The 24,872-nt window shown below is 39.3% G+C and overlaps 3 protein-coding genes across 7 annotated transcripts; all 3 read left to right on the plus strand.

Annotated features, from left to right (window-relative positions):
- The first annotated feature begins 985 nt into the window (after nucleotides 1–985).
- On the plus strand, nucleotides 986–8,916 carry cant1a (calcium activated nucleotidase 1a). 4 transcript variants are annotated; one of them, XM_008416211.3, is made up of 4 exons: nucleotides 986–1,143; nucleotides 6,079–6,741; nucleotides 7,703–7,906; nucleotides 7,989–8,916. In XM_008416211.3, exons 2-4 carry the CDS (start codon nucleotides 6,102–6,104, stop codon nucleotides 8,357–8,359), a joined length of 1,215 nt encoding a protein of 404 aa, XP_008414433.2. In that variant the 5' UTR covers nucleotides 986–1,143; nucleotides 6,079–6,101; the 3' UTR covers nucleotides 8,360–8,916. The 4 variants fall into 4 exon arrangements, with proteins under 4 accessions (XP_008414433.2, XP_008414435.2, XP_008414432.2 ...); XM_008416213.3 differs by lacking the exon at nucleotides 986–1,143 and adding an exon at nucleotides 1,151–1,318; XM_008416210.2 differs by lacking the exon at nucleotides 986–1,143 and adding an exon at nucleotides 2,112–3,767.
- A 106-nt stretch (nucleotides 8,917–9,022) lies between these two features.
- LOC103468848 (galectin-3-binding protein B) lies at nucleotides 9,023–12,101 on the plus strand. Of its 2 annotated transcripts, none has more exons than XM_008416215.3 (6): nucleotides 9,023–9,178; nucleotides 9,312–9,402; nucleotides 9,620–9,823; nucleotides 10,000–10,134; nucleotides 10,426–10,714; nucleotides 10,803–12,101. In XM_008416215.3, the coding sequence occupies exons 2-6, from the start codon at nucleotides 9,315–9,317 to the stop codon at nucleotides 11,890–11,892; spliced, it is 1,806 nt and encodes a 601-aa protein (XP_008414437.2). In that variant the 5' UTR covers nucleotides 9,023–9,178; nucleotides 9,312–9,314; the 3' UTR covers nucleotides 11,893–12,101. The 2 variants fall into 2 exon arrangements, with proteins under 2 accessions (XP_008414437.2, XP_008414436.2); XM_008416214.3 differs by having other exon boundaries at nucleotides 10,429–10,714.
- Nucleotides 12,102–13,856: 1,755 nt separating this feature from the next.
- Nucleotides 13,857–18,194, plus strand: LOC145552563 (galectin-3-binding protein A-like). Its single transcript, XM_081610058.1, has 6 exons — nucleotides 13,857–14,125; nucleotides 14,782–14,882; nucleotides 14,969–15,172; nucleotides 15,354–15,488; nucleotides 16,341–16,620; nucleotides 16,707–18,194. The coding sequence occupies exons 2-6, from the start codon at nucleotides 14,804–14,806 to the stop codon at nucleotides 17,779–17,781; spliced, it is 1,773 nt and encodes a 590-aa protein (XP_081466184.1). The 5' UTR covers nucleotides 13,857–14,125; nucleotides 14,782–14,803; the 3' UTR covers nucleotides 17,782–18,194.
- Nucleotides 18,195–24,872: the final 6,678 nt, after the last annotated feature.

Raw genomic sequence — 24,872 nt, forward strand, 5'->3', positions numbered from 1 at the left:
GTTCTGCGGTTAGATTCCTGTCAGTAACAAGGTCTTTACTGAAGTGGGTGACGGCATGCTAAACAACTAAGCAGTGGTGTGTAGTGACTAGCTATTTTTACCAGAGAAATATTTTTAGGGGAAAAAAAATAATTAAAAGTAATTTTACTACGTCGTATTCTTACTTGAGGGATATTACTATGAAGTATTGCTACACTAGTGTCAAATGTCTTGCTCTTTTACTAATTGATATCGGAGTAATTTCACTGAATGAAGAGCACTATTTTAAACAAAAATGGACAAGATACACCTACATGTTAAAATGAGACACAAGCTATTATTATTATTATATCTGCTATAGCTGTGCTATTTCTTGTGAATATACCGTACATATTGTCAATGGAAGTACTGCACCCTGTAATAATATAATAATAATAAATTACTTAAATATTAGTTTAATAAGAATATTGAAAAATAAGTTTCTGGTTTAAATTGCTTATCTTTTTACAGAAAACTCTTTTACAGGTACTTGCGTAGCGCTTTAGATGGGTAATTTTAATTTTTACTTGTAAAAATATGTTGTTGTAGTGCTACTTTAACTTGAGGACAATTTTTGGGTAGTCTACCCTCTTCTGAGACAAAGCAAAGAATTGATTTCACCTTGTACCACGAAGGCTTACTTCTATGGAGTACTATGTACTTCCCAGATTGATGTTTTCCAGAGAACCTGAACGCAACGCTAGCTCTTGTGTGGCGTCATGACATGGGATTTCCGGCCCTTCCAAGAGATCTAAACAATTTGGCTCAGCTCCGTCTGAACCTAAATGACACTTTGCTTCTGCCAACTTCTGATTTATCCTTATGAGAAATATTGATCGTATAAAAATACTGATCAATTTTAACCATATGAATGGTTAAAATAATATTTATATTCGAGGAAAAATTACAAAAATGTAGTATCCGGCGTGATATAAATGAACAGGCATATCTTGTCGGCTCGGTCGAGACCGACACATCACTTGACACGTTGCTGTCGTCATCGGCACTGAGGAAGTAACGACAGTTTTGTCTGTGTAAGAGAGAAGGAGGAAGCGACGCGACGATGACACCTGAAGTGCTCGAAGCCGCTGATTGCTGTCACCTGGTGAAAATCTAATATCTGAGGTGAGTTTGAAGGAGGGTGTACGACTCGAAACATCGCAGGGGTCATCTGATTCGTCACAGCATCTATGTATCTAATCCGTGACTCTGGCAGGACACAAACATGATAACCCAGCTATAGTCATACGTGTGTGCGAGTGTGGCAGTCCCTGAGATCCGTCCCTTCATCTACAAAACTGTAAGGGAATACAACATTAACAGACTTCCTTTCTTCCTGAGACTCTCGATGAACCTGCTGGAGTTCAGGTGTTAACACTAGTATCTATAGGCCTGCCTATAAATAAAACGGAAATGTCTCCCGGATCCAAAACCCGAAACCTCCTGGAGCAAAGCCCTCCTATTGGACAACACCAGGTCTATGAAGTTCCTTGCATCACTTCATGTGTCTGATCCTAGTTTTAGGAAGTAGGATCTCACATCTTGGAATCATCAGCTTTAGTGATGCTGCCCTTTGTAGAGATTTGTAGCTTCAGGTTAAATTACTGAACTTACTAAACCAACAGTCAGTTTATGAAATTGGATATTACACATTTTAAGCAATCACAAACGCCTATTGATTGCAATAGTTGTGAATAAAAGCAAATGAAGAGAGAATGTTTACAAACCACTGCAACCCAAAAGGGCCACTGTTTATGACCTTATTGACTATGTGCTCTATTTCAACAGCAAAAATGTTTCACATAATCCAATTTCCTCCGTTTTAAACAGAAAAGCGACACCTGTTTGTTGTTTGATGCCAAAATAATGTGTTACAGTTCTAATAATGCTATATATATATTTATTACTTTTATTTATGATATACTGATCTTTCCTGGTTAATTAGTCAGGTGAAATATGCTGGGTCAGTCGGCTGGATAGCAGACAGTGTTGCTGTAATAGTGATGGTGGTGCTCATTTAAGTTTCAATTTTTTTGTTCTTGTTTGCATGTTTGGGAGAGTGGGGCTAATAATGATAATAATAATAATAATAATAATAATAATAATAATAATGGTGTACAACTGAGCAATAATTATTACTTTCATTAATTATTACTTTTCAGTAACTTTATTTTGGCTGATGGTTACAACACACACATACCTGCTTTTCTGTGTCATCTTAGGTAAAATAAATAAATAAAAATCTAATTAACCTTTACATTTCCTGTCTGCAAGCAATAGCAACAACAAATAAAAATGTCGGTACTTGATATTTATGTGTTCTTCAAAAAGAAAAGAAAATCAATGTCATAGGTGTTCCCAATCAGCAGCAAGACCTTTTTTTTTTTTTTTAGTAGAGGGTAATATCTGAAATAATGTCTTCTTGGCTGTAAAATCACCCATAGTATTTCAGAGTTGTGCCTTTTACGCTTGTGATTCCTAAAGTTAGTTTGCAGGAGGTGACCTGCAGAGTGAATGTAAAAATTGTATCTAATAGATTCTGCAAAGGTAGCCAGTTTAAGAAGCTTTGGTGGCAGAGTAGCTCCATGATGAAAGGACATTTGTATCTGTGTGACCTTCATGGGTCATGCAGCGGATTGTGGTATTTCAAGCTGATGGTCAAACCGCTGTTGTGTCTTGTGCTCCTAATGTTGGAAGTGTAAACTTTTAAGTGTCAATTTGGTGTGCATGTCATTTTCAAATATGACTTCAGGAATTTAATTACAGATTTTTAAAAAAAGTACATGCAGAAGTTTTGTTCTATTTTTGTTTTGTTTTTTTCTATATTTTGTAGAGATGCACATGTGTCACTGCGATTCTGCTCTGAGGGAAGATCAAGCCTCTGCAGAACATATCAAACCAGCACAAGTTTTGTTGCCTCTTTATGTTCATGTGTTTTCCCTCCTAATTTGGTGCTGATTGGTCGGTTTTTACCAACAGTAAAACCAAAACATTTTCTTAATGTCTCTGTAGCAGGCCGGCATGTGCGTGTTGGCCTCATCCCCAGAGTCTCACACACACCCATATGTGGATGCAACAATGTTGGAAATTTAGGTTTTGTTGTGTTGTAATATTGCCTGGTAAAAACTACTGCACTTGGAGATATTTGGCTAATAATTTATGAAAGCATTTATTGTTTCTCAGCGTATCAGCCTCACTGATTGTGTGTCCTTTCATTATGAGCGAGAACATATTTTTTGACCCAAAGCCTAGAAAGAGTGTGTCAGTAATTAACAGAGGGTACTGCAGGCCACAAACATCAGCTGTGTTGCTCCAACCAGAGTGATCTGTGGCCTCTGTCCGAGTAATGGTTGCATCACAGCAACTGCCATGTTATGTAAAGTCCATTCAAAGATTTGCATTTGTTTTCTCCTGTCCGAGGTGCCGCCTTCCACCTCTCACCTGGTTGTGCTCTAGTTCAGCCTGTAAGTGCCTCCCTAACTCCTGCGATTTATGGATTACTCTGACAAATGATAGCTGAATGAGCCAGGCTGTTCTCCAGTGTCGGAGCTGCCCCTTTGGACCGGGTCATAATCTTCCAAGTGTAGGCAGAGTTCACAAGCGCTGTGGTGAAAAGGCTGCAGGTCACGGCTGCATGGCAGATCGTCAGTGAGCACAGAGGGAGTTTGGAGCTCAGATTTGACTGCGAGGGCCTACGTTAGCAGATTTAATGACTCAGGTTAAGAACTCTGGGGCACGGAGGCGAAAAGGTAAGCTGAGTTTTTTTCCAGCTTTCAGTGGAGGTGGGCAGATTTGTCGGAGTGGCCGCCTGATGTCGGAAATATAACGCACTGCTTTTTGACTGAGGTCCCTTCTATGAAAGGGTCTTTCAGATCGGGGTCTCGTCTTGGTAAAAATGCCACATACCCTCAGGCTGAGTTAGTACTGAAGTAAACCCAGCTTTAATGTTACAGACTCTCTAAAATCTGAAGGCACACATGCACTTTTGAGTTTCCTTATCTTTGTTGGCTGAGATGAGGGTTACAGTAGTTTATGGGCTGTTTCAGCAGCTTTCTGTGGTGTGTCACGCCTCGTAAATTGAAAAACAAACTTCGAATCAAATTAAGGCTTCAACCTTTATTCAGATCATTAAATCTTTATGCAAGTGAGGAAAAAAAGAGAGCTTATTGAATGATTATTTATTTTTAAATCAGGGAGGCTATGAATGTAAATGTAAATGTAAGTACGGACCTATGATTTATTTTTTTCCCTGAGATACAAATACAATGTGAAAAGGCCCATTTCTCTTAGCCATTTTTTAAAATGGGAAAGACAAGAGAACAGGTGTTAATCTTAATGGCAGGAAATTGCTATAAGAAAACAGCAACTCAACTCACCGGATCCACACATACAGATAGAGCAAGAAATAAGACGACTTAAAAGAACTGCAGCTGGTGGAGCAAAGTAAGTGACATTTTAAACAAGACAGAGATGACTTATTTCGCCATTTGGTTGTAATCTGTATTTTTAGACGCTTATTAGATGCTCTTTCTTGTTTAGTTTTTTTTCTTAGATTTTTCATACATTTTATTTTTCAGGATTGAGTTTGATACCTATCAACAGATTTCATATGCACTGATTACAACTACAGAGCTGTGTCTGAGCTTTATGCTGAAAGGTTTTCAGGCTGGTTCCTGCTGAGCAACAAGTTGGCGACAACCTGATTCTCCTTTTGAATATAGAAAATCAGTTATTTGATGATTTTAGAATCTTTCTATATCTATTTCTGCATTATATAAGGGCTTTGTCTTGAGTTACAAACCCATGAAACAGCTGAAGAGATTCCTTGGCGAACCAGTTTTTTGGGGTTTTTTTAAACCTCAGTCTCTCTTCATCTTTTCTTTAAATAACGGGCCAAAATCTTACTTGAAATGTAATAAGTAAAATTGAAAGAATCAGTAAAGTCTTAGTGAAAAACGACCAGTGTCTGCTTTTGGACCTTGTAATTCACACGCCTAGAGCCGTATTTCCTGATTTACCGGTTAGAGCCTCTGATTTATATGACCTCCTCCTAAGATCCACGCAGACAAAGCACATTGGTGGCTGCTCTGATGTTTACCCCGCCCATAGCTGGTCTTCTTCCTGCTCCTGGTTGTGCTTTAACAAGCACACTTATGAGAGCGTACAATCAAGAAAAAGTTAACTGAATACAGTCTGAACTACAGACCCAGAAAGAAGGCGGTGAGTATGTAACTCGTATTCGTGTTTTGAAAGGATGTCTGGATGAAATAACTTAATGACAACAAAATCAGTTTACTTTTCTTACTGTGGAGCAGTAAATATCACACTGTAGAATGCAGTGATCCACTTTACGTGAAGCACATATTATTTGTTTCTCTATTGTTAGTAGTTCTAACAACTAATAACTAATATATGAATCTTAAAATATGTTTTTAGGGTTCATGGTAACATCTTGTCCTTTCACCTGTTGCTCGCAAATTAGGAGTTGGGCTCGGTTTCTTAAGGCTGTTATTTGAATTGGCATATTTTTAGGGACATTAAGCAAACAAAGCAATAAGAATAAAACTTTTGGAAATGGAACAACCATTCCATTCACTACTTGTAGAGCCAGCTTACATGTGGATCTTAATGAATTCAAGTATCCTTGAAAAATAAAGTAATTTAAATAACTCCTTTCAAAAATGTAAAACTGGCATTTATTATATGTTGTGTAATACATGAAAAAGTGTTCATTTCCCGTCACTTTGAAGAATATGGCTTCAGCTAGTGTACAGGATGTGAGCAATCAGAAGAGGATTTCCAATATGCAAATGTCAGACTGCTTTTAAATCAATTTATTTAAAACCAAAATGTGGTCGAGGTTCCTTTCGTGAGAATTACAGTATTATTGCAGCAGGTAATCACTTCTATAGAAACTGAATTTTTGGGTTGCATTAGCTAAATATATCTCGGTGTGTTAAATCAATCAGAGTTTTTTATTTTGTTGACCTGCACATGCAGACCTTTTGATCGTGTCTTTTTAATGCCAATGTCTGAATTGTAATTTGTCTTCTTGCGTAGGTCGCTCTCGGCCTCCGTCCTCCATGTCCGCACCTCCAGGCTACACTCGACTGGAGCAGAATGAGCCTATGAACCCTTTGCGTATCTCTGTAGGAGGCCTCCCCATGCTGGCTTCCATGGCCAGTCCCACCGACCCTCGGTTCCGGCTCAAGTGGAGGCCCATCGTGGCCGTGGCCGTATCGCTGGCCTTCGTTCTGCTTCTCCTCATGCACTTCGGTTCAGGCCGCTCGTACGGCTCGCAGGGCTGGAGACCCTGCCCCGGCAGCGCAGTCAGGGACACCGATTCGCAGTACAACGACACCTACCCTCTGACTGCCCCTGAGCGCACATCGGAGGGAATGCGCTATCGCATCGGGGTCATCGCGGACCTGGACACGAACTCTGCCAGCGAGAAGAAGCTGACGTGGTTCAGCTACATGCGGAGGGGGTACCTGCTGGTGTCGCAGAGTGGAGACAAGGTGGCGGTTGAATGGGACGCTGACAAAGTGGTGCTGGAGAGTCACCTGTCAGAGAAGGGCAGGGGCATGGAGCTGTCTGATTTGGTCGTGTTCAATGGAAAACTCTACTCCGTCGACGACAGAACGGGTATCATCTACCACATAGACGGAGACAAGGCTGTGCCCTGGGTTATCCTGACTGATGGAGATGGGAATGTTGCGAAAGGTATAAGAATGGACTTTTTATCATGCAGTACTCTGACAAGGTTGTTAGTTGGTACCTCCAAGAACAAATGTTGCATCCTGACCTGTTAACGTGGTCTAAGTTAATAGTTCCCCAGGAATTTCTAAAGTTCTTTCAAGGTTTTTGTTTGGCAGACATCCAAAGAGTTATCAGACAAGATCGCTTTAAAATTTAGTGTAAAGTCTCTTTGGGAGAAAGAAACTTTATACTTTACTTAGAACCACATTCACATTTGTACAAGTTAGGCAACTTGAGGCCTAAAATTAAACCTGCAACCTGCAACCTGCTGATTGCAAGACAGCTACTCTACCCACTGAGTCACAATTGCAGAGATAAACACGTCTGAATTTATTGCTCCTTTTACAAAGAGTCAAAATGATTAATTCTGGATCACATTCAAACACACACTAACCCTTAAAATATTTGGTTAAGTGTTGTTTAACAAGTTGTGCCTCAGCCATGTGGGTTTTGTAGCCATCAGCAAGGATATTTGCAGAATTGTTGCCTTTAATGTACATTTGATGGGTTCCTGACACAATTGTGACCTTTATGACCACAGTCCACAAATTCTGAACAGATTGGGGGAACGTTTTATTAAGTCAAAGTTAAATTTGTTCATCATCTAACAAGTTTTAATATCAGTTTAGGATCATGTTGCAACATCCAATTTTGTCTGAGTTCATACCATTTGACCTAAGCTGTCACCCAAGATGAAAAAAAAAGAAAACTGTATAGGGCATTCAGAAAAAAAAAGAAAAAACAGGAACTTTCAAGTTTGCAATAAACTACACCAGGCTCTATGATGAAACCAGTTTAGCATCGTCATGATCTAAAGCTGCTTATCTACACTAAAATTGATACTGTGCAACTTGACTGTTAACTTGCAGCTGCCCACAAGAACAATTCAATTAAATGTCAAATTAAATGTGCTTTCGCTTGGCAGGGTTTAAAGCTGAGTGGCTGGCAGTAAAGGATGAACACCTGTACATTGGTGGCCTGGGGAAAGAGTGGACGACCACTGAGGGCGAGTTTGTCAACAACAACCCAGAGTGGGTGAAAGTGGTGGGTTTCCGGGGTGACGTGCAGCACGAAAACTGGGTTCCCAGGTACAAATCTATGAAAGCAGCTGCGGGGATTGAGCCGCCAGGTGAGGAAACTCTGTTCCTTGTTTATCCAATCCACTTCCGCCTCTCTTCTTTACTTCATTCACACATCATTCATCTCCGCAGGATATTTTATTCACGAGTCGGCCGCCTGGAGCGACACCCTTCAGCGATGGTTTTTCCTCCCACGTCGCGCCAGCAAGGAGCGCTACGAGGAGACGGCGGATGAGCGCCGCGGGACCAACCTCGTCCTGAGCTGCTCGCCAGATTTCAGAGACATCAAAGTGAGCCGGGTGGGGCCACATAACCCCACGCACGGTTTCTCTTCGTTCAAGTTCATCCCCAACACAGATGACCAAATAATTCTGGCGCTCAAGTCAGAGGAAGACGCGGGAAAGATCGCGACCTACATCACAGCTTTCACTCTTGACGGACGCGTTCTCTTACCTGAGACTGAGATTGGCGATGTGAAATACGAAGGTTTAGAGTTTATATAGAAGGCTTAAACTTGGAGACTCTTAGTCTTGAAGCCACTGCACTGTGGTTGAAGATTGTTTACAATCCAGACACTGTTGAACTTGCCACACTTGCTGCTTCCTGGAAATTCATCACTAAAGCCCTTAAAGGGTCGTCTTCATTGCAGACAAGAGACTTTAAGACTTGGTCTGCAAAAAAAAATGTTTGTCTTGTGAGTTTGGGAATTGTGTAAGACCATTTGAGCATTGTCAGCTTGTTTTCTGGAAGATGGAATGTGGCTTTTGACAGTACTGTAGCCTTTCTTGTAATGAATGTATACATAAAAGTGATTTATGAAGCTGTGAGGTCTTTTTTTTTTTCAGTAAGTAATGCAAATTCAAGCTCACACTGTACACTCAGAACATTGTTTTTCTCTTCTTTGCTCCAATGTAAACACTCTGGACATATTTTTTTTGTCTCAAAACAATCTGAAGGATGTTTTTATAAAACTGGAATTCGCTGTATGGGATATTTTTGTTTTGTTTTTATGGAGCGGGAGGTGGGGGGAGGGGGAGCTTACAGTAAAATATTGATTCTGCTCCTAAGAGTCTTGTCTTTTTACTTCGAGTGTGCATGTGATAGCCAGACATTTCTGGCGAGACGTGGTCAATAATAAATTGTGTCCTCAAGCAACTTTCAGATCCACTAACAGTTGTGTAACAGTTTGCTGGTTCTGTTTTGCTGCGAAATGAAACTTAGGGGAGAAGGTGGGAGTAGTGGACTGCAGCGACAGTATATATTCGACGTTCTCCCTTTACCCTTGAGCTGGAGAGCACAGTGGAGGTTCAGAGGTGCCAAAGGTAGGTGTCTGTATTCGATATGACTTTATATACAGACATTTAGCTTTACATATTGATATAGTGTGAAAGAAATTATGTTTACTTGACTTAAATCCCAGTCAATGTATCATATTTCTCTTTTTTTCGACACTAGAATATGGACGTGTTCCCACAAAATCTACTTGTTGCTTTCATCCTCTCTCTCCTCTGTGTTTCTGGAGGAGCATACAGACTTGACATTCTAAGTAAGTCACTGAAATGGTTTGTCATTCATGTTGACAAAACAAAAATGTTGGCAGTCATGAAAAAGAAAAACTGCTTTTGTGGGTAAATATACAACTTATTGTCATGCATGTGCTGTAGGATGATAGTGCCCTGGCTGTTCATGAGCTCAGGGTAAACTTCAGACTCTGTGAATATTTGTTTAACAGCACTATGTGTCCTTGGACGTTTTGCTTTTAGAGAGAAACTCTGAGCCAAGTGAAGGCAACGTGAGACTGTCTGGTTCTGAAAGCCCCTCAGAGGGACGTGTGGAGATCTACCATGATGGGAAATGGGGAACAGTGTGTGATGACAGCTGGGACATGGCTGAAGCCCAGGTGGTTTGTCGTCAACTCAACTTCCCCGGAGCCAAATCCGTTGTGATTGGGAAGGACTATGGAAAAGGTGTCCTGTACTTCTTTTTTTTTCCCCTCCACAAGATGGCAGTAAAATGATTTCTATCAATGGAGAGTTGTAATTTCAGTTCAATTCACTTCTCCAGCTTTTTGCATTGCAAAAAGATTTATTTTAAATCTTTCCTCTTTTCTTTTTTGTTGTCATTTAAAAAAAAATCATTTTAGCGTCTGGACCCATTTGGCTCGATGATATTGCCTGTACAGGGAAAGAGAAACAACTTGTGTCTTGCCAGTTCAGTGGCTGGGGAAAAACTGACTGTACCCATAAAGAGGATGCTGGAGTTATCTGTGAATCAAGAAGTAAGTTAGAAAATTTATTCCAAATATATGTGGAAAATTATGTTTTGTATCATCTAACTGCTGCTATTCATTCTTTTAAAAAACTAGGTTGAATTTGATGATATTTTCAATATTCTGGTGGTCTTCATGTTTCCATTATGCAGGAAATTTTTTTGTGTTTCACAGATTGCAATGGGCCTGGTCTTGTTTTAAAGGCAACAGAGACATTACCAGAGTCTTTAAGGCTAAAGACCCATTAAAGAACAGTTTCCTGCATGTCGAATGCTCTTTGTGATATCTGTTTGCTTCCAGATGATGTGACATTAAGTGACTCTACACATTCACTGGACCACAGCATCGGCCTCTCTGATGACCTCGGTCAAATCTTTGACAGTGGCACCGCGTGTGATTTCCTGATCACTTTCCAGACCCCCAGTGGAAACAAAAAGGACGATGGGACCGAAGAGATGATTGAGACGACAATTTGTGCACACAAAGCGATCCTCATGTTGTACCTGTACTTCAATGCTTCAGCGGGGGCAAATAACATCACAGTGACTGTCAGCAAACCCTGCCAGTCATATTTTACCTCCTTCATCAGGTAGACTGAAGTTAATGGGTTATGCTTTTTTCTTCGTAAAGCAATTCATTCTTGTTTTAAATATATTCCCCAATCTCTTTCTTCACAGGTACCTTTACACCCGTAAGACTGATATCACTTACTCCTCTGCAATGTGCCTCCACCAGCTTGCTTCAGACTTTGGAATTAAGCAATTAATGGAGGACATAGGTCGACTGTTTTCTAATGTCCTCCCAGATGATGCTTCCTTTCACTCCCAAGTTTCACTTTACAAATATGCAGTTGAGTCAAAGGACTTGGTCCTCGAGGAAAACTGCATCCAGTACATGGCCTGGAATTTCCAAAACCTGACCGGTTCTCCTGTTTGGGCCGATCTTCCTCTGGAGCTCCTTCGTCGCCTTCTCACTCGCTCAGATTTGGTGGTTGCCGATGAGTATTTTTTACTTCAGACACTGGAAGGTTGGATCACAAACAATGGCGGCTCCATGAGTTCAGAAAACCAGGCCGACTTGCTCCGTCTGATTCGCTTCCCCATGATTCCTGCTGAGAAGCTGTATGAGCTGGAGACCAAATCTCTTCTCTTCAGTGCTCACAGGGATCTATATCGTGACAGTGTCTTGAAAGCATATCAGTTCAATGTTCTACTTTACAGTAATCTGACCCAATTAAAATTAGTCAAAGAGAATGATGATTACAAGCCCAGAATCTATGCAGGTGAGACCTGGAGTATTGCTATTGTCCCTGGGGCAAAATCTTCCTCATCTCAAAGTCAAAACCAATACGTGAATTATGGCTACCGAGATAGTTACGGTCGTTATGGTGGTTATTACCCAAGTCCTACTGAATCCCCTAACAAGCAACTGAGCACACCTCTCCACAGCAGCCTTCTGTTTAAGAACAACATGATCACCTGGCAGGCAAATGTCTTGAAAACGCAGAACGAGTGTTCATGGCGGGGTTTGCGGTGTGAATCACTTCCTGCAGCCCGACTGGCTCTCCAGAACCAGTATCAGTCGACGAGTGGTGTTCTCTTTCGAAACCGCCTCTTGCTGACGTGCCAGAACAAGTACGTCTGTCAGATCCAAGGCTTCAAAGGCGACCTGGCTTATGTGAGCACAAATGACACCCAGGTCCTTGCCTATCCCTGTCCTGATGATAAGTACACTTACACATTTGTAGTGAGACCAGAGTATGTGTGATCCAATGAAAAGGGAGTTTCAGAAAATAATGACCACAGAGCAATTGCCTTGTATCAATAATTATCAGCTGATTCAAAGCCAATTCAATTAAATGATTTTTTTTCAGTGATTCCTATGATCTGTAATTTCTATAATAAAAATATATGTATCTGTCATATCAATCAATTATATTTTTTTGTTATGGAGAAAAAATAAAGCAAAAGAAAGCCTTTCTGAGTCTGACTTTTTTTATGTTCTATGAAATGTGAAAAGAAATTCAAAGCCTGGTTCATAGCTGCATTACTGTGAACTTTTTTTTTGTTATTATGACCCTGTTGCTTTGCAACAATAAATCCTGGGTTTGAATCCCAACCTAGGCTTTTTCTGCATAGATTCTGCATGTTATCTCCATACATCTCTAGATTCTCTCTGGCTACTTTCTCTTATTCCTGAAGTCCAAAAGTGCAAAAGTTGGGTACAAATTTTGTTGTCCGGATTGTCCTGGTTCACCACGGTCCAACATTTTCTCAGTTTATAAGCATGTGAAAAATGTAGTAGCGGCACTTAGATTACAACCACATTAATTGTTTTCCCAAAATAAAATATGTGAGACTAATACAGAAGAAAATTGATTGGTTGGAGGAGAACAACAAAACATTTAAAAGTAAGTAAGAAATATGTTTTTTTTAACCTGTGTGTTTTGTATCTAGTGTTACAAAACCTTGTCCAAGTTCAAGTGGCCGTTAAATCAATCTGAAACTAAAAAATAGTGGCTGTTTTCTTTGGGCCGTATCAATAATAATTAAGTGCATGTGACATTTCCAGTAAGACTGTGTTCTGCTTGAACATAGTGTGTTTTTCCTCATAAACTGGAACATGGGATATTCCCATGGGGTTGTGTTTAATGAGGCTGTTTAATTGTCTTCTTACATCTTCGGTTGTCACAGTCATCAATTCTCAACAACATTCAGGTTTGCCTGCATGGACAAGTAAGCAAGGAAGTGGTTTTACATGAAATTGCCTGTAGCAATCTGGTGACTCACATGCAAAAATGGATGTTGGCTCTGGGTGTATAAAATGACACCGCGATTATAGATCTGAGGGTGAAAGGATTTTGTCCTGCAATCGGTGGGTTGCCAGTTCCTCTGCCCAACTTTGTCATTGTGTCCTTGGGCAACACCATGCCTGTTGGTGGGTTTACTCAGTCAACACAGGACCAGGATTTGATTGATTTACCGTCTATGAATTACACACCAGGCTGATATGTTATAAAAGTATGTGAGAAACTGTTTGTCCCCCTTGCTGATCAATTTTTCTTAAGGTTTTTTGGTAATCCAGAATCTTTCGCATCAGTGCAGAGTATGTTTCTCAAACAACCTCCAAACATGTTTTGACAGATCCACAAACGGTTGTGAAACCTCTTGATTGATCTGTGAATAAAATTAGTGGAATATAATCACAGTTAACAGGCGATTAACAGATTATATTTGAAAAACCTTAGCCATAGTTCACATCAGAACATCCTTCCACTTTTATATTGACAACATCACTAATAACTATTGTTGGCAACACAATGAAGCAAGGATTTGCCTTTCTAAGGGACTAACATGTTCAAAGACAGATATTTTCTTAGATGAACAAATGACTTTGAAAAACAGGTAATCAGTGGTGCTTTGCTGTTTGTATGAATTGTTCTGAGAATGCACTTAATGTTTTGCAAATGCTGAGAATGATTAGATGAATGCACAACAGCAAATGAGAAAAGCTTTACATTTTCATACTTGCATTTTTACTTACCATCATGTTGAAATGGTATGATATGTTCATTGAACAATTCATTTTTCTAAGTTACTTCTCTAAATTTGTTTAAATTTTAAGAAATGTTTAGTGTTACAAAAACTTCCCCAGGTGAAGTCTCAGTTAAACCAATCTGAAAGTGAAAATAGTGTTTGTTATTCTTTGAGCCTTATCAGTAATCATTACGTACATGTCACTACACAACATTTCCAGTATGACATTTTCAGCATGACCATCATTAAACAGGTCTTGACAGGTCTCTAAACTGAAACACAACGGTTTTACTCTAATAAATTCACTAAAACAAATTGCTGGGAAAGCTGGGGGAGTGACAAATCTGGTGACAGAACATATATATTCGGCATCCCTTGTTTTTAACTACACTTTCACAGGGAAAAGTTTGACTTGCAGAATTGAAAAGAGGCGGCTCCAGAGGATCAAGATCAGAGGGCTGAAGGTGGGTATTGTTTTATAGGACATCGATTTATTATTTAATCTGGATATCCTTTATCCAGTGCAGTAAAACATAAAGAAAAAGATTGTTGAATTTATTTTATTTTCACTTTAAATGAAATGCAATTGTCAGAAAGTACCATAGAGGTTTGTGTTTGACTTTAAATTGCATTTAATCTTTTATATTTTTTAAAATCCTTCTGCAAAGTTCAGAAAATTATCATTTTTCATTTATAACATATGCTTTAAAAGCTAATGAGCATTAGTCAAGATTTTTAACTTTAAAAAAATCCAAATCCAAAGAAGCTTAACACCTCTCACCAATTATCTTCTCAATAATAGCAGGTATTTACATCATAAATAGACTATTCATATTTCTCTGTCCTATTTTTTTTTAAATTTCTTTAATTAGTCTTATGCATATGCTACAACTTCTGCCAACAGAGTACCTCTCTTTAGAAACAAACTCTATGCATATCTTAGCATGCTCCTTCTGATCCAATTAAAAACATCCGAGCAGCAGAAACCAATTCAATACATCTTCCATTTAAACCATCATGTTTCAATAGGTTTGGAGTAAAAGAAAATAAGATTTGATGAAAGACGTATGTAAATTACGTCTAAATGCATGTTTCTCTCTCTCTTTTTTTTTTTCTTTAGATTTCTACATTAGAGTTTGGACATGTTCACAAAACTACTTGCAGCAATATTTCTTGCACTTCTGTATTTCCCTGAAGGAGAATGTGTGCTCAACAATCACAGTAAGTACTTTAGGTCCTTGATGCATCTTAACCGACTAAATGACAGATATTTGCTTTTCAAGCCTTTGTCTGATCTTGCTAAATAGGAAGCAGCCGTGAGCCAAAGGAAGGCGATGTGAGGCTGTCTGGCTCAAGCAGCCCCTCAGAGGGCCGTGTTGAGATTTATCATCAAGGGCAATGGGGATCGGTGTGTGACGACGATTGGGGCCTGTCTGACGCCCAGGTGGTCTGTCGTCAACTGAACTTCCAGGGGGCCATAGATGCAGTGACTGGAGGACGCTACGGACAAGGTACCCTATTTTTTTAGTCCTGCTCTGCCAGATGGCAGTGAAAGGACAGCTGTCTATGGAGAGTTGTAACTTCAAAACTACTTATAAGCTCATCTCACACCATGTTGTATTTTTTTGTAATTTCTTGAAAATTTAAGTACTTAATAATTGTTTTTTTTGTTTGTTTTTTTCATTAATACAGCACAAGGACCCATTTGGCTTGATGACGTCGGCTGTAGTGGCCAGGAGCAACGGCTTATGTCTTGTAGATTCAGTGGCTGGGGAGTACATGACTGCGAACATCATGAGGACGCTGGAGTTATCTGTGACTCACAAAGTATGTTAACTCTAATATGAAAACATGCATTTCATTTCACCAAAATCTCTTTTTCCACTGTACTTCACTCTCTGAGAGTACACAGACTGTTAATGAATAATACGGATCCAATACTGACCTCTGGTGGACGCCATGAGTAATGTCCAAACAAAAACAACAGTAATCACGCAACTTGACAAACAGCTCCCTGTCACAAAGATAGCTCTTCTTCCATTTTGACATGTTGCCCCTGTTGAGATAAAGTTCACGTCTGATTCATGATTCATGGTGTCAAAATTGCTATTTATTTGAGCTTTTGTCAATGAATTTATCTGTTTGTTTAAGAGAATGTTCTAGAATTTTGGAGAACCAAGGCAGTAACAAGGCATGTCTGTTGTTCATAAAGTGGTATTAATTCCCAGTTTTATACAGAGGTACGTGTTTTACTACTTTCATTTTGTTTGGAAATGTACCAGTTAGAAACAGTAATAGTTTAGAAATTCCTTCAAGAACCTTTTCCAGAATCAGCATATATCTATATCATGACAGTCAGTACGTCTTATTTGTACATTTAAAAACAGTTTAAATGATTTTTTTTAACTACACGTTGATGTAACATTGAACTCACATTCCTGTCTAATACAGTGTCAACTCCCTATGCAGATGTGGGTGGATTAAGAATTTGTTCTGCACTCTCAATACTAATATATTTTGGTTAACATGTTTTTAACTATTTTTGATCACTATGTTCTGGATTTCTTAAATATTGTTTTAATTATTGTTTAATATTTTATGATGGTATTTTTTTCTAGCTGTTCTTACGATACTATTAATATATTCCTTGTACATGTTTTTTGCCTCTTTGGTCCTCAGATTACAAGGAATCTGTACTCTCACTGGACCACAGCACCACCCTCTCAGAGGATCTCGGAAAAATCCATGACAGTGGTACCGCTTGTGACTTCCTGATCACATTCCAGACCTCAAATGGAACCAAACAAGAAGACGGCACCCCAGAAGAGACTACGAATACAATCTGTGCACACAAAGCTATCCTCATGTTATACCCTTACTTCAATGCTTCAGTTGGTGAAAATAACTTCACAGTGTCTGTCAACACAAACTGCCAGTCATATTCCACTTCCATAATAAGGTACGCCGAACTTAATTTATGCCTGTGTGTTTATTGTGTAAGCACTTAGTTCTTTTAAAAATGTTTTATGATCTGTTTCATTACAGGTACCTCTATACTCGTCAGATCAATGTGACCTTTTCCTCTGCGATGTGCCTCCATCAGCTTGCTTCAGAGTTTGGATTAAGGAAACTGTTAGAGGATGTAGGTCGGGTGATCTCTAAAAGTCTCCCCAATGATGCTTCGTTTTACTCCCAAGTTTCACTTTACAAATATGCAGTTGAGTCAAAGGACTTGGTCCTCGAGGAAAACTGCGTCCAGTACATGGCTTGGAATTTCCAAAACCTGACCGGTTCCCCTGTTTGGGCCGATCTTCCTCTGGAGCTCCTTCATAGCCTCCTCACTCGCTCAGATTTAGTGGTGCCTGATGAGTATTTTGTACTGCAGGTTCTTGAAAGCTGGATCACAAACAATGGAAGCTCCCTGAGTTCAGAAAACCAGGCCAACTTGCTCCGTCTGATTCGCTTCCCCATGATTCCTGCTGAGAAGCTGTATGGGCTGGAGACCAAATCTCTTCTCTTCAGTGCTCACAGGGGTCTATATCATGACAGTGTCTTGAAAGCATATCAGTTCATTGCACTTTACAGCACTCTGACCGAATCACAGTTAGACCGAGAGAATGATGATTACAAGCCCAGAATCTACACAGGTAACAGCTGGAGTACTGCTATTGATTCACCAAAATTGTCATCAAGTCCAAGACGACACTACTACAACTCTCAACGCTATGGTTATGGTTATGGTTATGGCTCTTATGTCCGATATTACAATACTCCTCCCCCCTCTTCACAAATAACGTTTTATACATCTCTCCAAGGCATTGCTGCGTGTGAGAACAACAAGGTCACCTGGGCAGCAAATGTCTTCAAAACCAGTGACGATTGTTCAAGAGAAGGTGTGCGTTGCAGTTCAGTTCCCGCAGCAAAGCTGTCTCAGCAGAACAACAATTTGAGGCGTAACATCCGCTTTGACAACCGCATCTTGCTGACATGCCAGAATAGGTACATCTGTCAGATCCAGGCCTTCCACAATAACATGGCTCACATTGATCCGGCTCTTGTCTATCCCTGTCCTGACGAAAATTACATTTACACATTTGCGGTGAGACCAGAGTTTGTGTGATCCAATAACAGGAAATGACAAAGTGATGATTACAGGGTGCAGTGGTGGCACAGGGGTTAAGCACAGCCCACATAACGAGGCCTTAGTCCTCGATGCGGCCTTCACAGGTTCAAATCCCGACCTTTTGATCTTTTCTGCATGTCTTTCCCTCTCTTTACCTACTTTCCTGTCTTGGCACTTTCAAATAAAGGCCACTAGAGCCAACAGAAATCTTAAAAAAATATAATTACAAGTAGTATGATCACTTTGTGTTATTACTCTTTATCTGATTTAAATCAAATAGCAAATTTGCTTTTAAATGTTCTTTTCTGTTCCTACAACAATTTTCTTTTGTATTTCAATGAATATCGGCATCATATCTTTCATTTGGGGAAACAATTAAAGTGATTCAAAATGTCATCAAAGTGTTGCTGCTTCTTTTTCTTTACATGCTTCAGAAAAGTTGAAACTAAAAGAACTTGTTTGGGAACAACATAGTAGATTTTTGGCTCATAGTAAGGAAGAGGTGTGGTGGATCAGACATTGGCTCTCAAACAAGAGAGAGCCCCTTTGAGAATTTTGCAATGAGTTGTTTGGAAAATCATTTTAATGCTTTTTCTGCAATGTGGTCATATATCCTTTTCAGTTTAAGTTAAGTATAAAATGATCCCTCTCCACACCCACCATCACCTATAGTGACTGGTAGCATGTTTACTTGTCCTAATCATGTTACTATACAAAGGTATCAGTGAGGAAAACTATAAAAAAGCCTGTTTGTCTGTGATTGAAACACATAATCCTGCTCATCAATTTTTTTTTTTGAAAAGGAGGAAGTTATAAATAAGTCCAAATACCGGTCTGCTTAGGCCCAAAAGCTTGAGCTGTCTGCCAGAAAGCTGAAGCTGAACAGTTTTCTCCCAATGAATCATCAAATCCTCCAAGGAAGTTACGCTTTCAACAAATATTAGATCATTTTCTCGCATTCCTGAATTTCAGCTACACACGACTGAGTCTCACCTGCATGCATGGACATGTGGTTTATAAAGTAAGCATACTGTGACTAAAGATGTGTCGGTGACTGCAAAAACTAGTTGATCACATGCAACAAAAAGGTGATCCTTGTTTATGCTTAAATGTGATTCATGACGGCTCCACCAGTCTGATGTAAGCTAGTAGAAGTGAATTAGTCAGAGACAGGAGAGAGTATTGGATGTGAGGAATTCCTGCTCAGAAACTAACCATAATAAAAAGTTCAGATATTTCATTATAGGTTATCATTTGGGGTATGACTAACTGTTCATCATAATTGAATTCTTGTGTCACTTTACCCACAAAATTTTTCATTCAACAAGTCATGTCTGTTTATTTGTTTGATTTGCTCCAGAATTGTGAAATTCTCTTGAGTGGCATTTCTGAACATGACTCTCTGCATGTAGTTTCATCAGTTGAACTCCAAAATTTCTCAATTTTCCAAGCTGGCCACAACAAAACACAAACATATGAGCAAACACACCCAATAGCAAACAACACAGATTATAAAGATGAAAAGGATTCCTAACAAGGAACAAAGAGAGTAACAAAATGTATTGACAGAAAACTTTTACTGTTCGCATTCGGTTTTGCATTCACGTCTACCAAATCTGTACACACATGCAGAATGTTTGTTATATCTGAAATATTTAAATGTATGATTATTTCCAAAAAGTGGCAAACAAAGATGCAAAGACTTGTCTGCAGCTAATATAATATTATGTAATTTACTATATTTTGGAACATTAAGGCTTTCTTTTCAGCTAATGCGAAAATGAATAAATCACACCAAACAAGAAGTTTGTTCTGATTCAACTTCAGACAGTCAGAAAAAAAATATTCTCTTTTCATTTGCTGCATGTAAACTTCTGGTTTCGACTACAAGTCTTCCCAGTGCATACGTACATTACAGAAAAAGTGCTGCAAATTAGCTCCCGTTGTAAGCACCATTATACAGACATGAAACACTTGTTTTACTCATTTTGTCTATGCTGTTGTGTATCTGTCCCTTTCAGGAAAAAAAATAATGTGTAAATACCAAGACGGTTACTAAAAGTGGCACACATATCTTACAGAGATGATGAGATCCGATCCACTTTGTCACATCTGGACCCGTGTTACAAGTGTTTTCAGAAATGCAAAAGCATATGGCAAGTTAAGAAACAGATATCAGCTTTAATGAGGTGGTCATGGTGGTTTTACTGGAAAGAAATAGTTCGTCTGAACTTTACGGCGCAATTTTCAGGAAAGGTAATGTCTTTTCTCTTTGCCCTTTAAAGGCTCTTTCAGACTCATTTTTAAACTCTACAAAGCATATTAAATTACAAATTATTTCAAGAGCTGCCCTCAACATGGCTGCAAATCAGGGACTGGTGTTATTGTGTTCTGCAGAGGAAATGACTAAGTAATCCCGTACGAACGTTTACAGATGTTCATGAGGTAAAAGTGAAAGTCCCTGCGAGCGTGATTGTTAATTGCCCAACAACAGATCTATTGTAACACCGTGAAGGCTCTCAGGAAACACCGTGATCCCTTTCAGCAGACTCACAGTGACTAATATGGTTTGACCCAAGGTTGTAGGCAGGTCAAACCAGTTGACCCTTGAGTGTGTGATGTGGTTGTGTTATTTACTGTTTGAGGATCTGTAAAGCAGATGTTTTCCCACCTCCACTATGTCCCCTCATGCAGTTTTTAAGACTGATTCACTGTCCTGTGTTGTCACTGTTCGTATGTGTACGGCTGCACTGATGAATGGAAAAATCTTCGGAAATCCCCCCGTGTTTATGGATGGATAATTGGTTGAAAAGCTGCAAAATGGTCAGGTCATGCACAAAGTGTGCAAGCACCCGGGAACAGGAGGCGTGAGTTAGGATGTGGGCCTCTACCACAGCACCCACCCGTTCCCCACAATGAGACCCTCTTTTTATGCCTTATTGAGCTCTTCCTTTGGAGTCTATTCCTGGCTAAGAAAGTCTGTAATTTAAGGCATAAGGGCCAGTTCACCGGGCCAGCTTCAGGCCCTTTTTTAGCATTTCAAGAAGGGGGACTGCTTACATTGCACTTCTTGGACAAATCCACCTTATTTCAGCAAAATTAAATCCAAATGTTGATATAATAATGCAGGTCTTGAATCATGAGAAATGCTGTGTCTAAGATGAGACACACACGCAACCTGACACGCAGAATGGTCAGGTTGCGAGGTCATTTCAAGAAGCTTGTTGACCGGGTGTTCCAGCATCTTTGAGAAAAGGAAGCTGAATGTTTCGAGAAGGGGCAGGCGGTTTATTGCCCCGAAGGCGGCGTCTGGTGCCCCTCCGCTGCCTCCAGTAAACCTCCAGAGTGAGACAGAAGCAAATTCCCAACAATGTGGGATGTGTCACTTCCTTTCGTGCTTCTTGATCTCTGCATCACACCCTGATGTCTGTGTTATTGTCCCTGATACGCCTTTTGTTTCTGGTAACTTCCACTCTGTTTTCGAGTTATTGGGAATTTTCCTAATATAACTGGCACCACTTTTTCGGGTAAGTGAAATGGATGTTCACAAGAGGGACGATGCACTGATTGTGTCATCCTTTTGCGAGTTTTTAGTCAAGCATCCAGCGAGAGAGAGAGACCTGTGGAAAAGAACCGAGGAAAACTGCTAAACTATGAAAAACAGTGGAAATATTTGCCAGAGTGGCGAGACCACTGACAGTCAGCGGCCAAATATGAGGTCAGCGTGCAAAAGCAGCCACAGTCCTTGTTCCATCTTTTCCCTTCTCTTATTTTTATTGTCAATCATCAGCACTATTACACACAGCAATTCCTCATCTTCCAGAGGCACTGTCGAAGAGGTGAAGTTTCCAATAAACGAACAGTCTACTTCTGTCCATGCGTCTCGGAATAAAAATAATGTAAGAATATGAGAATATGCTTCGTCTACTGAGAAATGGAGGCCTTAATGTTGCATGTGCTGAGGGACTTACCAGACTTAATCTATTAAGCATGAGGAGATGATGTCACTTTTCACCAACATGCCAAGTCTCCTACAGAGATCTTTATTTTTTTTTCCTGATAGTGAGTCTACATGCATTAACACTCTCACTGAAACAAATCATTGATAACTGCTGCGTGGGATGAGGGTTGTTACTCAGCATCTTATATTATTGGGAGGGGAACTATTCAAGATTACAGTAAAAACATTCTCAAAGATAGTAGAACAAACACAGCTGCTGATTCTTACAGTAATGTGGAAAATAAAACCAAAGAACATGTCATTGTTTATAGACTCTGGTAAATTATTAAAAAATAGACATTGTTTTACTCAATAAAGTAACAGTACCAACAAAAATGTATATTCTCACTGCGGAAAGCACTGGGAGATCCTAATCCTTAATAACTAGTCTTACCCATTTTTTTGGCTGGAATAGGTTTAGTGGCATTGCTTCTTGCCATCTATCAGTCTCTGACACAGTTCTAAGGAAAGTTTGCGTCATGCCTCACTTTCAACTGTGAGACATTTGCGGGGTTTCTTGTGTGTGCAGCCTGTTTCAAGTCCCCCCACAGCATCTCAGCGAGATTAAAATCTGAGGTTTTACTCCGCCCAGGACTTTCCTGGCCTTGTGTTGCTCACCGGATTGATGTGCCGGATTTATTTTAGCCATTTTAAAAGGAAATTAGTTTGTGGGTATCCTAATTACAACCTCACCTAAAGCTGGATATTACTATTATTATTGCATCTACAGATCATTTGCATGCACCATTATAGAGTATGATCTTTATTTGTGTCATGGGATGAGAATGAACGCCGAGACCCAGGTTGTGATGAAGATGATGATGAATTTAATGAAGACAGCTCAACAGTCCAGAACAGGCAGCACGGCAGAGAGTTAGCACACAGCTAATACCGGTAGCTACTGATAACTGAAGGCTGAAACGAGAGCTAAGCAAACCAGGACTTCACAGTACAACTGGAGAGCTTCAACGTTAGACTATAGACGTGCAACAAGGATCTGACAAGAGAGAGAGACAACAGGTGGACTTAAATACACACAGGGGTAATCAAGGGGACGAGACACACCTGGGAACAATCAAGGGTTGACAGGACAACACAGACTCCGGGAAACAAGACTAAACACAGAAAATCCCTAGATGACTATACAGAAAACACAGATCGTAACAATTTGTAGTTTATAAAAATGATGCTGATATTTGCCATTTTCAGTTTGGTTTTAATGCAAGTTTTTGATCTGATTCCACGTTAAGAAATTGTTTCTGCTCTTTACAAGCTTCATCCCTTCTAGTTGTTTGTTAGTCGACTGCATGAAGAATGGCAATAACCGTTCTAAAATAATATCACCTACTCTCGTTAAATTTACATTTTAGGAGCTTTAGAAGAGCTATAGACTATCCAGGTACACAGACCTCCTGATTTTTCATAAATCCGCCTGGCTGAACTTTGCTCTCATTTCCCAACGATCTCTTATAACTCTTTTGAAAAGTATTTGAGTCATCCAGTTCACCTCTGTAAGTTTGCAGATGTGGCTATAATCCAGTAGCTTGCCACCATTGGCGTGTGAGTGTGTGTATGAACGCACATTCAAACACTGAATGTTTGAATGACTGAATGTTTTTGTGAGGCACTTTGGATTAGATAGATCCCTAAACAAGTACAGGCCATTTATCTTTTTTTGTTGTGGCTTTTTTCCTTTTAAATCTGCTTCAGAGCAAAATGAACAGGTCTATGAATGACAGCTAGTTGCTCATGTTCTGAGGAGGTAACATTGTCTCTCAATGTTACTGATAGAGCATATTCTCTATCAGTACAATGTTAAACTGTTTGTATATTGTTTATTCTATTTGTTTCGAAAATGCTGTGATAGTTAAGCAAAATCCAATAGGACACATAGTCGTGAATATTTGTCTCAAAGCTTTCAGTGATGAATACGATGGTATTTACTTACTCAGGTTTTGGTACATGTCCCCAGACAAATAAACAAATAACAAACAAAGATGGACCTTTACGTTCTTTTTGGTCAGCCGTGTTTTAGTTTTCAGAGCTCTCCTGTTTCTTCTGTCTCTTGAAACCTGAAGTAAGCTAATGAAACCTGCAATGCGTCAAATGTTGCTTGGAGTTCTTTGTGATGTCCTGGGCTAATTGTTACAGGTGTACCAATCTGGTTATCCTGCTGCTCCTTCTTTCCCCCATTTGTAAACGATGAATCTCACAGTGGATTGGTCGAGTCCCATAGCCTTTGAAAATGTTTTTCGAATGAAGAACTATGTTTTTAATTTCTTTAGCTTGGGGCATGGACGTTCACTTTGTACCATATTTTTACCGTATTGTCATGTTGTGAGACCGGCTCTGTCTGGTGATTTGTTGTTTCCACCTTTCTGGCAGTAATCAGCAGGGTGCGGTTCCATAAATAACATGTGTTTAATCACAGTTTATTCTTGGTTTAACAAGGAAAGAATTACATTTTCACTGCAGGCCGGGTTTGGTTACTTAATTTCAAATTAATAGTTTTCTCTTTCTTGTGTCTTTGTCTGATGTTACTGTTTTCACGTGATCTAAAAAGTGGCAAAGTCAAGAGAAGAAATATAGACGAGTCTGAAGGAAATAAACAACTAAACTCAAGAAAAACTACAAAGAGCAGCAAAGAGAAATTTATTGTCTTATAAGCTGAGTTACTCATCATGAAATATTACGTTTTTAAATATTAATCTTTATTGCACTAATGGTAAGCATAGTTTAATATAATCTTCAGAATGTTGAAAAAAGAAAACAAGGCATTTTTATTTAATGACGTCAAAAGTAAAAGAAAAATAATTTAGATTTTCGTTTTAGGTTTAAAATGATGAAAAACAAAATCATTAGCAAACAGAAAAAAACCCAAATCCTATACTCTTAGACAGACATTAAATACTGTATCAGTAAGAGGCGCTGTTTCTTCTTTTCAATTCAAAAGTGTTCCGTGTATTTTTCACCACAAACAAAAAATAAATAAACAATACAGGAAACAAGAATATGTCATAAACATATAGTTTAGAGGAGAATATTGATGTATTTGTTCATTTTATTTTATTATTTCCAGGGTATTTGA

The sequence above is a fragment of the Poecilia reticulata genome, chromosome 8 (assembly GCF_904066995.2).
Source record: "Poecilia reticulata chromosome 8, P_reticulata-male-v2, whole genome shotgun sequence".
Taxonomy (NCBI): Eukaryota; Metazoa; Chordata; class Actinopteri; order Cyprinodontiformes; family Poeciliidae; genus Poecilia; species Poecilia reticulata.

Bases quoted from the DNA above. Each gene is read 5' to 3' on its own strand.
- cant1a (XM_008416210.2), top strand. From the start codon at position 3,728: ATGACTCAGGTTAAGAACTCTGGGGCACGGAGGCGAAAAG. The intron at 3,768-6,078 runs GTAAGCTGAGTT...CTTCTTGCGTAG, and splicing joins TGGGGCACGGAGGCGAAAAG to GTCGCTCTCGGCCTCCGTCC. The intron at 6,742-7,702 runs GTATAAGAATGG...TTCGCTTGGCAG, and splicing joins AGATGGGAATGTTGCGAAAG to GGTTTAAAGCTGAGTGGCTG.
- LOC145552563 (XM_081610058.1), top strand. From the start codon at position 14,804: ATGTTCACAAAACTACTTGCAGCAATATTTCTTGCACTTCTGTATTTC. The intron at 15,173-15,353 runs GTACCCTATTTT...TCATTAATACAG, and splicing joins TGGAGGACGCTACGGACAAG to CACAAGGACCCATTTGGCTT. The intron at 16,621-16,706 runs GTACGCCGAACT...GTTTCATTACAG, and splicing joins TATTCCACTTCCATAATAAG to GTACCTCTATACTCGTCAGA.
- LOC103468848 (XM_008416215.3), top strand. From the start codon at position 9,315: ATGGACGTGTTCCCACAAAATCTACTTGTTGCTTTCATCCTCTCTCTC. The intron at 9,824-9,999 runs GTGTCCTGTACT...AAATCATTTTAG, and splicing joins TGGGAAGGACTATGGAAAAG to CGTCTGGACCCATTTGGCTC. The intron at 10,135-10,425 runs GTAAGTTAGAAA...GTTTGCTTCCAG, and splicing joins AGTTATCTGTGAATCAAGAA to ATGATGTGACATTAAGTGAC.